Raw genomic sequence first — 12,791 nt, 5'->3', positions numbered from 1 at the left:
ACATACAAACAACAGCATAGAGAGCCCCCTAATTTAATACCAGGTCCAAAATTAGTCAATTTATACACAGATTATATTGTACAGTAACAATGCTGCTACTGTAACCACACAGTCTCCTAACATGCCCTGCAGGGGGGGTATGTTTTGAGCTCCATGTGGAGTAAATCTGGTAGTACATGTGTTTCTTAAATTATGGATGATGATCCAAACGTAGCCTGCAGCTCTGCACATGACTTAAGGTCACTAGTGTAGTTTAATAGGCCAGTCAGGGACTGCAGTGCCCAGCAGGCATGCAGCTCGCCACCAACGTTATTAGATGTTGATATTTGTTTAAATTCAAAGTCAGGACATCTAATGCCAATGTCACTTTGACACACGGCTGGTGTTAATATTTTGTTGGTTTAGTTGTGTTGTTAAGTACCCAAAATCCAATATCCTCGAAATGTCTCACGTCGACGCCATTTTGACTTATAAAATACTGACATTCTGCTTGTTAGCAAAACCCATCATCTGCTAAACGTCTCCTAAACATCAAAATGTCAATTAGCCAACATTGGATTTTGATGTCAATCCGATTTTCTTTTCCAACCAAAATTTAATGTCTGTTCATTTAGAGTCGTTAGAGTTCAGTGTCTTGATGTCTGGTGCCTGCTGGTTGCACTCATGTCGGTCCCCACAGCAGCAGTGGGCTTGGACTGATGCATTAGCATGTGTATTTAACAGTACTAGTTCTACTTGTCTTTTGTTTAATAGTTTGGTTCCGCCAATATCATGCTCTTCTGTATTTTTAGCCATACTGCTGGTGCGGCTCGAGGGATGGCGGTGTTGATCAGTTGGTCGGTCCACCATCAATCCTAATAACTTTCATGTGATGAAGTGATACACCGTTAATGACATTGGTCTAAACAATAAGAAGCCTAGATGTTATGTTGTGGGATCAGGCTTTACTTGATAGATCTGTAGTTGCCTATAGCTCTTACCTGCATCATTTTATTTAATTAATTAAAACCAACACAATTTCTTTAAAATCTGTATTTATATCAACATTTAGTTCACCACTGTATGATATTGTCCTGCTTTTATGTGTGTTAGGGTAATCTTTGAACTTGGATGCCACTTCCTGTATGTGTCTCTATCCACCTGTTGCTTGCCAGGAAAGAGATTAGTTGCACTCTGCGAATGCTGCCTGTTGTTGCTGTTATGAATCTTTTGGTTATGTAACACAGAGACAATTGATATGAAGGGTTCAGCAGCAGCTGTTGTTGTATCAACAGTGGGCTTCAACCAAGGTACACACACACATGCACGCACGCACACACACACGCACACACACACACACCTGTTAAGGAGTGATTATCAGAGGGGAAAACTGAGTGTAAACATGGATGATGTACATGCTGCAACTATTCTACACTAACTATTTTTAGACTGTGTTGATGTAGTGCTGTGATCCATATACCAGGGTATATAGTTTCCAAAAATCAAGTTCGAACCGAGTTTGAATAACAATTCATATACATGAAGTGGAAAGCGCACCACGCACATACACACACCCTGCATATCCTTGCATATCTATCTTACTATCTTACCAGTGGTGAAATTTTAGTTTATCGTCCGTGGTGCCTCTGCTGCCTCACTTCGGTGGCAAGCTAGCAGGCAAGTCCGCAGATTTGTTGTTGTAGTGTTTGACAAATGCATTGTACGAAGTCCACAAAAGCCTTATCTTTAGTTAGTTCCTTTGCCATGTACTGTGTAGATCTCAGATGCTTTGGTTTCATCATTGTCCACGCAGGGCCGCACTACTGGTGTTCTCTATTTTTGCAGGATACAGTATAATATTACTATCTTTTACAGCACCCTCTGCTAGACCACAAGCCAAACTATTTCAAACAGTCTTGAATTCAAACAGGTCATTTTACTGATTATGAATAAGAAGCAAAAGCCCTAATATATGCCCTAATGTATGCTTCCAAAAACAGAATCAGAAAAGGAAGTTTAAGGTTGAACAGACATACAAATGTGGTGTAGGGGTGAAAAATATGCAAAAATAAATAAATAAATGAATAAATCATATTGTGATTATTTTTGACAGATATTGCTATAGCAACAGGTCATTATTTTAGTGGTAAGTGGTAATTTTTGCACTGAAAAAAAATATAAAAAATGATGATATTTGTTTACAGTGGTCTGTATCAAACAAGCAGGTTTGTTTTATGTCTGAAGAATATGATTTAAAGGCCGGGACATCTTTAGCACTACAATGCTTCGTTAATAATGATATGTTGTGACACATTTTACCTTTATCAAACAATTGCCCCCCACCCCCCGTTTCTCTGTATGTCTTGTTAATGGAGACAGTGAGATTTATCTCAGGTCAGAGAGTCTCTGCTGTGCTCAGAAGGCAGAAGGGTTTAATTTAGCCTGGAAACCTGAACCTCAGACTCCTCTGTCAGCTCCTTCTGTGGGCTCAGGATAGAGCCACAGTGGGCAGCAGGCTGGGATTTGTGTGGTCTTTTGGGTGTGAAACGATCAAAGTCTCCAAGCACCTTTAATTAGCTGTCACACCTGATAGTAATGCTAAACAAATTGAGACCATGATGGAGATACTTCGTACCCTGGCACATAGGAAGTGATGCATTTGTTAGCCTGTTGAGGAAAGAATAAACAAGTTCATGGATCAGGCAATACAATGCCATAGGCATGATCCTTAAGTTGTCTGAAAACTTTGCAAATTACAAACTTGGATTTGAATGGAAGTAAGTAGGGATGGGGAGTTGTTGAAGTTCAGTTTCTGTCACGTTGCAACGTCAGACATGACATACAACTGAACATATGTTGATGGCTGGATAGGCATTCTGGTATGAGATCAAAGTAAAAAAAATAGCTTAAAAAAAAGGTAAAAGCTCAGTAAAAATTACCAACTAGCCTAGCCACCAGGCTAAAAACAAACCTAAGCTAGGATAGCAACAGTCCAGCAACAGTATGCTGGGCCAATATCCAGCTGACAACTTCAACATCCAAGTCGCTTATAATTAAAGATCCTTAAGTCCAATATTTGAAATGTTTTACCTTATGAAAACATGTAGGTAAAAACAACCAGGATCCAAGAGAGGAAGTGCAAGAGTGTGCTAAAAGTGAGGCGAAACAGGTCAAAAACAGATAATTTAGCAGAGCTTCTTACATCGATCTGCGCACCCAGGACCCGTTATACTTCAGCTGTGCAACTGTGCAAACTCCCATATTGACTTGAAAAATAAAATTGTAATTAGTATGTAACATAAACGAGATATCATGTATTAAATTGTGATTTAAGATAAAAACATTGAATGCTGAAAGTAGACACCACTTACCTTTCTGCCCGGGTGTGCATTAGGGCGGTCACTTTTTATTAGAATTTCGAACGTTCGTTCGAATGTCCGGTGAAAGTTAATATTCAAGCTGTAACGACCTGTTGGAAATGTATGCTGCAGTCTCTGTAAGCACATCAGACCATCGGCAGATAATATTGTTAATAGAAAGAGAGCCGCACTTGAACCGGATCATGTTGATAGACTTGTGTTTCTAATTAATGAGAACGAATTGCATTTCCAATCCGTTCAATCTTGTTTTTTTTTTAAAAAGTGCCAGGCCTAGAGTCTGTCCTGACTCTCTCTCAGCAAAAGAAGTCGCTGAATTGGAACAAAGAATATCCACCCTCTATAAGATTAAAGAAGGCAAACGGCTCCTGGAGTCCTCGGTTATCATCGGGGGAGCTCAACACCACTGTATCATGGACAGAACCGGCTTCGTCCCAGGGTAGAGATCTGGAGCCCTGGACCACTGTCTGCAAGAGCAAACACAGCAAAAAGCATCCCTGTTCCATCTTGCCCTCACAGGGCATCCAAATGATTAACAAATTTAATGTCCTGGATCGAGGATTTCAGGATTTGCAGGACAGGATTTCACTCCACTGGAAGCAGGCCACCCATGGGCATCACAGGACAGTCAGTTGGACCAGCTCCCCAAAGGAAAGCAGCATTTTCCCAGCAGTAACTATGGTGCCATCACACTTCTCCATCCTCAGTCTGAATTACATCCTAAAACAACTGTCTGAATTACTTTAACTGGACTTCATCCACCTGTCAGTGATCCTGGAGACACTGAATTGTCACGTTTTAAATTCTGGCCCAATCCCAATTCATGGCCTCGAGGTTTGTCGTCTAGTCGTCTGCTGAGCCTACACACATGGCTGTTGTCGACTTCTCGACTATGGGGTGACTTTCATTGATAATTTTAACTTCTTTTGGGAGCTAAGTCAGCCTTACTGGAGAGAGGGTCTTTACCCAAATAGATGTTAATGGAAAACATATCTCCCATATAACTGTTTACATCACACACATGCTCCACCATTCCCTTGCCATGCACGTCCCCTTTTCCACTCAAGCCACAAGCTCTCAAGTGACCGGTCACGCAATGTTTAATGTCCCCCGGGTCCCAGCCCTTGTCAGAGCAGTTCCACTAAATTAATCACTGGATATAACGGACTAGTCACTATAATAATACAAATGGTGTGCCTGATCTCCCTCCACTAGTATTAACAATTCCAGTACAGTATACAGCAAAGTTGGCCCAAAAAATGGCCTGGAATTTGTGAGCACAGGAGGACTCCCTCTGACCTAATCACCATAAAGATTGAATCTGCCAGCTTTTTTAGTATTTATTCAATTATTCAATTTTTAAATTGTTGCAAGTGGAATTTAAGGTCTATCACTTATTAGTCTTTTATCATTAATGGTTTAAGTTCTTCCTGTCACACCGTGGTGAGGTTGTCTTGTCTTGGGTTTGTTTTGTCCTGTCATTTCCTGTTTTATTTTGAAAAGTAATTCTCCTCTCGTTTCAGGTCACTTGCCCTTCCTCATGTGTCTCAGTCTGATTGCCCTAAGTGTTTCCACCTGTCCCCTATTTCCCTCCATCTGTTTAGATCTGTGTTCCCCTTGTCTTGTGCCAGAGTGTCTTCGTCCTCGACCTGCACCCGAGCCTTTGTCCATGTCCACAGCCATAGAAGTCGCCAAAGTAAGCTTTATGTACCTCAAGACGAGTGATTTTTTTTTTTGTTTGTAAATTTTTTTCTAGTTAAAGTTCATAGCCCTTTGTTTTTCCTTGATAAGAGTGAATTTTTGTTCGCAGTTTTTACCTTAGCATGTTTCTAGTTATTTCATAGCCATTGGTTTGTCACTCTGCCTGAGGTCTCCAGTGAATTCAATAAAAGCCTTTGGTATTCTAATATCTCTGCATCTGAGTCCTGCTTTGAGTCTCGGCCTGACACTTCCCATGTTTTAGATTTTATTTTCCTGGTGGAAACATGGTCAGTTCTTCTCATTGAGGCTTGTCCCCATGAAAATACATTTTGGAATAGCCCTAGGTTAACTGGATGAGGGACTTGCATTTATTAATTATTTAGTCCAACCAAATATGTGCACCTATTGCTGTTGGAAATTTTAATTCCTTTGAATTACTTTCCTTCACTACCCCAAGTCTTTTTTGGCTTGTTATATCATCCTCCCAAATCAATTTTTTTTTTTTTTTTCACTTGAGTTTTGTCACTTTCCTCTTTCCCCTTCACTCTTCCCATCACTACCACTAACTAGGACAAAGATTTATTGTTGGGAATTTGTTGTGGATGCGATTTACCATGTTCAAGGTAATAAAGTTTACCTACTAATGGTATGAGACCAGACACTGAACCTAACCAACTTTACTAGCCAATCAGAAGCAGAGCGGGTCTTGGCAACAGTAAAGGCTTGAAGGAGCCAGGCGCTTGTTTCTGCTCGGTGTGCACGAGGGAGCTGCTATCTGACACCAGCGGGGAAAAAAGCTCTCTTCATGAATTGGACCCCGGTGATAAAGCTGCTGTCTGCGCACAGTTATGGTTGACACTCAGTCATCAATGAATGACTGACTGTCTGCGAACAAAAAATACGTGTGTGCACGTAATTGCTGAACATGATCTGTCCTTCACAATTTCTTTGTTTCCAACCCAAAAAGAATAAAGAAATATGTGATAGTGGCCGCCTTGATTTCACTTTAAACTTCTGTTTACCAGTTCTATAAGCATTTAAATGTTACTGTATGTTTATCTTCATTATTTGTTTATTTTCCATTATCTGTTTTTCAGAGGGAAACACTAAAACGTTGCTATAGTGTTGCAGTATTGTTTAGTTGTCTTTTCCATTGCACATACTTTTATAGAATAGAGAAAAATGGTGCAAAGCACATATTGTATAAGTGCAAACCGTTTTTTCCAAGTTATAATTATCCAGATGTTTTTCAAAGTTGCTTGCACTTTAGAGCTGTTGCACTGTTACTGTTGACATAGAGTATTTTTAAATAAATGGTGCAAAGCACATGCTGTTAAAGAAAAATTAATCTGTACAGTCTGCAACCCCCCCCCCCCCAAAAAAAAAAAAACAAAACAAGATCATCCTCATAACATTTTTCAATAAATCATCCAAATATACCCTTGTTGATGGTGTGGTTCTTGCTAGGGAATAAGTACAATAGTAGAGAGAGCAGAGCTTCATGGTCTGAAGAAGCAAGGTCTGCATGTCACAAAGGTGGTCGTGGACCAGTTAGGAAGACCAGAAAGGAAGGTAACTTGTAGTCCACCTCTTCTGGCTCCCAGTGAATTTGGCCATATAATCCTCAGTTAACTTGTCGGCGACAGTCCTGATTTTAAAGGCCCGCTCAGACTGGTTTTCTCTATGGAGGTGGTGATTTTCCTTTATCAGGGCATTAATTTGCTGGTTCAAAGACTGCACTTCTTGTTGCAAAAGCTCACGATCAAGTTTCATTTGCTCTTGTCCATCACGCATCTTTTTGTTAAGCTCTTGCACTTCTTGCTCCAGGGCCTTGTTTTGTTCTCTCACAAAGGTGTTTTTGTGGCTCACTACATTATGGGTGCATGTGAAACCTTGGAGTTCTTGCTGAACATTTTTGAGCCCCTGTTTCCTTGCTTGAAGAGCCTCATCTTTTTGTCTGATGGCTTCTTCTCCATCATGCAACCTTTTCTTCACATTGTGAAGTTCTTGCTCCAAGGCCTTGTTATGGTCTCTTATAGATGTGTTTTCTTGGCTTGTTACAGCATAGTTGTGTTCAAAGCCTTGGAATTCTTTGCGAACATTTTTGAGCTCCTCTACTTGTTCTTGAAGAGCCTCATCTTTTTGTCTAATGGCTTCTTCTCCATCATGCAACCTTTTCTTGACCTCCTGAAGTTCTTGTTCCAGGGCCATGTTATGGCGTCTTGCAGAGGTGTATTGTTGGCTCACTGCAACATAGTTGTGTTCAACATTTTTGAGTTCCTGCACAATACTTTTAAATTTCTGCACTTCTTGTTGCAGAACATCACGACCAAGCCTCAGATGCTCATTACTATTATACAACTTTTTGTTAAGCTCTTGGACCTCTTGTTCCAGGGCCTTGTTCTGTTGTGTCAGCTCCTCATCCTTTTGTGTGATGGCTTCTTCTCTATCACACAAGGCTTTCTTGACCCCTTGGAGCTCTTGTTCCAGGCTCTTGTATTGTTTCAGCTCTTCTCTTTTTTCACACAAGGTTGTCTTCTCAGTTTCGAAATCCTTTAACATAATCTGCATCTCTTCATTCTTCCCCTCAATGTCTTTGCGCAGGACCTCATTTTGACTGTGCAGGATGTCAACATCTTTGAGGAGGGCTTCGTTATTGGCTTGAAGCAACTTGTTTTCTAACTGGAGAGTCCTTTTTTTCTTGTTACAAGAGCTCTCCATTTTTCTGCGAAGCCCATCAATGGTGTTCTTGAGGTCCTCATTCTCACTTTTGAGGTCCCCGTTGTTTCTGTTCAGGGCCTCATTGTCTTGGTGAAGGGTTTCATTCTCATCCCTCAGATCCCTGAGACCGTCAGACTGCTCCCGCTCATTCATTATGACTGCTCTCTGTCAATACAAAATGTCTGTGTCAACTTAGAACTGTTTTGTATATTACAAGCTGTATATTCAAAGTTGTGTTGTGTATTATTCAACTACCGTGTCTCTACTGTTCACTTGTTTAGATCACTACATCACTATCTTTTCTCTGTACTGCTAAATGTAGAATGGAGAGTCATGTGCGTTGAGTTCTTATGTCATAACTGTGATGATGTCACATGACATCAGAGAATGTCTGTCACTGTGATGTCACTGACATGACATTACAGTTGTGTACTTTTCAAGGTCAAATATGGATTGCTTCCTGAAGCAAGAAGCTGACCTGAAAAACAGTAACAATAACTGTTTGTGAAACAAAGCATCTACTAGTACGATGATACTTTTTGAGGCTTTGCTGTTATTGTGGGTGCATCGTGTTGAAACTGAAGAAACACTAGATTTCTTTCAAAGAAGGTTTATTTTCACTGTGGGGGGGGATTATGATCATTTTCCAAGATTTTCCTAACTTGTAAAGGGCATCACAGAGACAAGACTTAAGCCTGACTTGAATCGAGTCATGTGACTCAAGTCCCCCACCTCTGCTTTTTACTGAGGAAAAGTCCGGTTGGCTCAGATAAAGATGGCGGTTTTGATATGCTGAATGTTTTAATTAAGCTTCTAAACTGTTTCACATCTCTCTTTTTTTGGCTCATCCAGCTGCTACTTTCCAACATTGCCAACACCTCTGAGAACTTTATTCAAGGAAGGTTTTTTGCTGACCATGCATGCTCTCAAAACCCTATGCATGTCGTGAAACATACTCACACCTGGGTGTCGGCAGTTACGAGTCTCTACAACGCTGTGAAAAAAAAAGTTGCCATTGCAGCGAGTGTAAGTACGTCTGACACTCTGCTTCTGTCTTTGTAGAGTTTATAACAACCTCTGTCACTGCCTCCTGGAACGCCTGAAACATGGCACAGTAAGTCCAACTGCACACGCATACAGTCCTGTACACCCACACACAGACACACAAACAAAAACACAAGCAGATTGAATCATTTCACTGTTGATCCGTACCACTGTGTATGACTGTGTAGTGTCCAGAGGGTGCAGAAGAAGACCAGCACCATGTCTCTGACCATCTCCTCCTCCTCCTCCTCTGCATCCTCCTCTCGAGAGCTCTTCTCCTGCTCCTCCAGCTCCTCCTCTTCCTCCTCCAACCTCCTCGCTCAGAGACAGTCCAGTCTGGTGCAGCCGCTGTGTGTCAGCCCTCAGAGGGTAATTACATCTCATTATAATAAATCAGCTCATTTGATAAACATACTAATGTATACTATATTATGTAAATATGTTTAAATTTGTAAATGTAACTCGTTTGCCCTTTAATGTTGTAGATGCGTGACTATTCTTATGCAAATAATTAAAGAAGTAAAATAATTGTAAAAGAAATTAAATGAAATATATTTTTCTGTGTCCAGACTCAGAGTCCCATCTACAATCAACAGTATTCAGGGAATGGAGTGGCTCCTACTTTTGTCAAGGTAAAATATACTTACATGTATGTATTTGTATGGAGCACAATCATATAGGAAATGAGACACAACTTGTTATTAAGGGTTGTGTTTCTGTATGAATCTATTCTGATATCAATCTTTCTTCTCCCTTCTCCTCCTCTAATCTCTCTGTGTCTGTATCCTTGTCTGTTCACCTGTTCAATCATCATCATCATCATCATCATCGTCGTCGTCATCATCATTCCGTAGTGTCTTCATGATGTGTCCACAGTGAAGGGCCAGTTAGTGGTGCTGGAGTGCAGACTGAGGGGAACTCCGCCCCTGCAGGTCATGTGGTACCGAGAGGATGAAAAAATACTGGATTCAGATGACTTTAGGATACTACGCAAGAGTAAGTGTGTGTTTGGCAGTGGGCGAACAAATGACTTGGACGTGAGGTTACAGTGAAACGAAACAAAATCAAGTCTTGCAACACAGCAATGACTGTTATGATGATAATGTGAAAGTGGAATTTATGACCTGAAACACCATCCTGAAGCTTCAATTGAAGAATATAATCCAAGAGAATTAGGATCTTTACTGTTAGTAAATAAAAATAATAATACACACCATAATTTCTTGTGTAAATCAATTTGGATTTACAGCATATCTCTCTCCTTCTTTTCCCAGAGGCCAGTTCTGCATCAGTGCCAGGTAAGTACAGAATATTGGTTTCATACATCATAGGTTTTAAATAAGTACTTCTCAATGTCCCAGTTGGTCTCAAGATAAATCTGAGGAGTCACAAAATTATTAAATTAAGAAAGAAAAAGGTCTGTTACAAAAAAAAAGCTCTTTCTTACTTGTCTCTAATTTTTTGATTGTATTTAATTTTTGTTGTTGTGAAATGCAATCACCCTTTCATGCCTTTAAAAATTCTGAGAGAAGTCTTAAAAAGAAAAATCACTGCTCACAACCTATGTCTACACTAAGGTCATAACTTATGATGATTCAAGGGGTCAGAAGCCAAAGAGGACTTGGCCCACTGGTGTAAATAAATACATGACTTTGCAGTTCAATATATTAACATTAATAAGAGCTCTGAAAGTTAGCACACTAGCGACTCCTTGTGGAAGCAAGAGGGACACCTCTTGAATATGTAAGATTTTGTGACAGCTTGTTGGTGAGGTGTTTCAAGGAATAAGGGACAAAATAAACATTTGTTCATCTGATACACCCTTGTTCACTTAGTGTTTTCACACTGATATAAAGAGACTATTTATATTTTTCTCTTGTGGGCAGCAAAGCCTCTCTGACAGCAGAGGCTAACATTTATCCAGACATCCAGTCAGTGGGGGTGAGGACTCAATTCTACTCAGTGTTTTTTGTGTTAATGTTCTTGTGTTGACTTCTGCAGAGGAGCTGTGTACACTGGTGATCACTGAGGCATTTCCAGAAGACTCGGGCCTGTTCAAATGTGTGGCCCTCAACCCCTTCGGCACAGTCTCCTGCTCAGCCATTCTGGAAGTTTACAACGGTGAGATGTCTGATTAACTATTACACCTGTGGAGCTGCATTGTACAGTACAATGAATATAATGAGTCTTGGTTTTCGAAGTCTCTCATCTCATACTGTGCACCTCTCCATGCAGACCTGGAGGAGCAGCTGGAGATCGAAGCCATTCGTCAGCAGGAAACAGTTTCTCTCCAACAGGAAGACGAGGCAGTGTTTCAGCAGGAGATGTCCTCCTCCAGAAAGAGCAGCGGGGACTTTCCCCCTCTGCTGCCTGACTCTATGAACCTCCCCCCTCCCGACTGGCCTGACAGCCCTCTAGAAGATGACATCCCCGTTGCAGAGTGAGTACATGATGGCACAAACACGTATACGTCAATCTCAGTATCTGTAAACATTACATAATAGTAATCTCAGTGTTTAGGCACACACAAGGCACACACCATTATTTTAAAACAGTGATGATGATGATGATGATGATGCTTGTTTTATGGTGCTATTTGTTGTTTTTGATAGTGAGCATTATAGTACTCCTACCTGCTATAAAATTGTCTTATTTTGAAGTAAAACAAACAAACAAACAACAAATTAATAAAAATCTCACTCCTTAATTTTTTCTTGCACATTTCTCACATGTGGGAATAACCTTTGACCCTTGACCTTATTATTTTTGGTAAGGTACAACACAGTTGAGTTCTACAACTTGCAGTGTTGTTCTTAATGCAAATCTTTCTACAATGTAAAATTACACTTATGATTCACTTGTATTGACTGTGTATTGAACACAGTTTATGATGTTGGTTTATGGAAGAGGCTTATAATGTATTTAACCGTTCATTCATTCATTTATTCAGTAACTCATTTGTCACTACCTCCTGGAACGCCTCATTTAGTCATTTTTATTATTACAATCTGGTGGGCATTTCTTTTTAGTAAATTGTTCAGAAGTCAAACATTTCAGAGAAATTAAGTCGCTTTAGATCTTTGTAGTTCCTCCTTACATCCAGAAGGGGTCGCTGCTGTAATGTTCAAATAGTTGTAAAACAAGCCAATTCTTTCTTTCTTTCTTTCTTTCTTTCTTTCTTTCTTTCTTTTTCTTTCTTTCTTTCTTTCTTTCTTTCTTCAGACTTACCTAATGAGACAAAACAAGAACCTGATAATTATGTTTAGGAAACTATTTTAACTAGGCCTGTTAATGAGAAATATAGAAACTGTTTCAGAGAAGGGTTTTAAATGCTAATTGGCGTAAAGAAAATACATTTAATGAAAGAAAATAATACATAAGAAAACCATGAGTCATCGGATCAGAGAGCAGCTCTGGATACTGTAGATGTGGTTATATTGACGATGCTGAGCTTTCAGTAAATTAAACTTATCAGCTGGGCGTGCGCGGTCACGTCACCTCGCGTTCTCCTTGTGAGCGCGCGGTGTCACCTGTTGCACTCCAGCCTCTGGCGGCTCATCGGAGTCTGGATCCCCCTCTCTGCAGGGAACGTCCAGCTTCATTCAGCCAAAACTCAAGTGCTAGGCCAGCGGTGTTGAAACGTGTAACGAGGTAAGAAAGTATTGTTCGTGTCTGTACAGGTGGCAGTTACTTTCCTCTCAACCTGCGTGTTACTTCCAATACTTGAATTCAAAGTTTTTTTAACCTCTATAACGTTTTGCTACATTGACGTTAATGTTAAGCAGGCTAGTTTTCCTTCTTTGTTTATATCATGGAAACTTAATATGCTATATCCTCCGTAAAAGGTCAAACTATGTTTGGAGCACTTGCAAAGTGGACTTTAGTCTATTTTGGGGGGTTGTATCATCTGGTTGGTACTGTTTCACACAGACTCGGGGATAGCCGTTAGTTTTTTTTAAAGACGTTATT

The 12,791-nt window shown here is 40.2% G+C and overlaps 2 protein-coding genes across 3 annotated transcripts in view; one reads left to right on the top strand and one right to left on the bottom strand.

The window, feature by feature from the left end:
- myot (myotilin) overlaps positions 1-12,791 on the top strand; it is a 31,304-nt gene that overhangs the window by 3,552 nt on the left and 14,961 nt on the right. For both annotated transcript variants that reach the window (XM_056382753.1, XM_056382752.1), the window contains exons 2-8: positions 8,841-8,892; positions 9,011-9,191; positions 9,392-9,454; positions 9,677-9,818; positions 10,097-10,120; positions 10,824-10,943; positions 11,058-11,262. In XM_056382753.1, coding sequence (XP_056238728.1) covers positions 8,885-8,892; positions 9,011-9,191; positions 9,392-9,454; positions 9,677-9,818; positions 10,097-10,120; positions 10,824-10,943; positions 11,058-11,262 — 743 coding nt within the window. In that variant the 5' untranslated portion in view covers positions 8,841-8,884. The remainder of the gene's footprint in view (positions 1-8,840; positions 8,893-9,010; positions 9,192-9,391; positions 9,455-9,676; positions 9,819-10,096; positions 10,121-10,823; positions 10,944-11,057; positions 11,263-12,791) is intronic.
- LOC130173462 (myosin-11-like) lies at positions 6,519-7,937 on the bottom strand. Its single transcript, XM_056382755.1, has one exon. It carries the CDS (start codon positions 7,929-7,931, stop codon positions 6,609-6,611), a length of 1,323 nt encoding a protein of 440 aa, XP_056238730.1. The 5' UTR covers positions 7,932-7,937; the 3' UTR covers positions 6,519-6,608.

This window comes from Seriola aureovittata, chromosome 8, assembly GCF_021018895.1.
Source record: "Seriola aureovittata isolate HTS-2021-v1 ecotype China chromosome 8, ASM2101889v1, whole genome shotgun sequence".
Lineage (NCBI taxonomy): Eukaryota > Metazoa > Chordata > Actinopteri > Carangiformes > Carangidae > Seriola > Seriola aureovittata.
The sequence above is the reverse complement of the archived record's forward strand: the minus strand, read 5'-3'. Positions and strand labels throughout refer to the sequence as shown.

Coding starts and splice junctions, on each gene's coding strand:
- LOC130173462 (XM_056382755.1), bottom strand. CDS start 7,931: ATGAATGAGCGGGAGCAGTCTGACGGTCTCAGGGATCTGAGGGATGAG.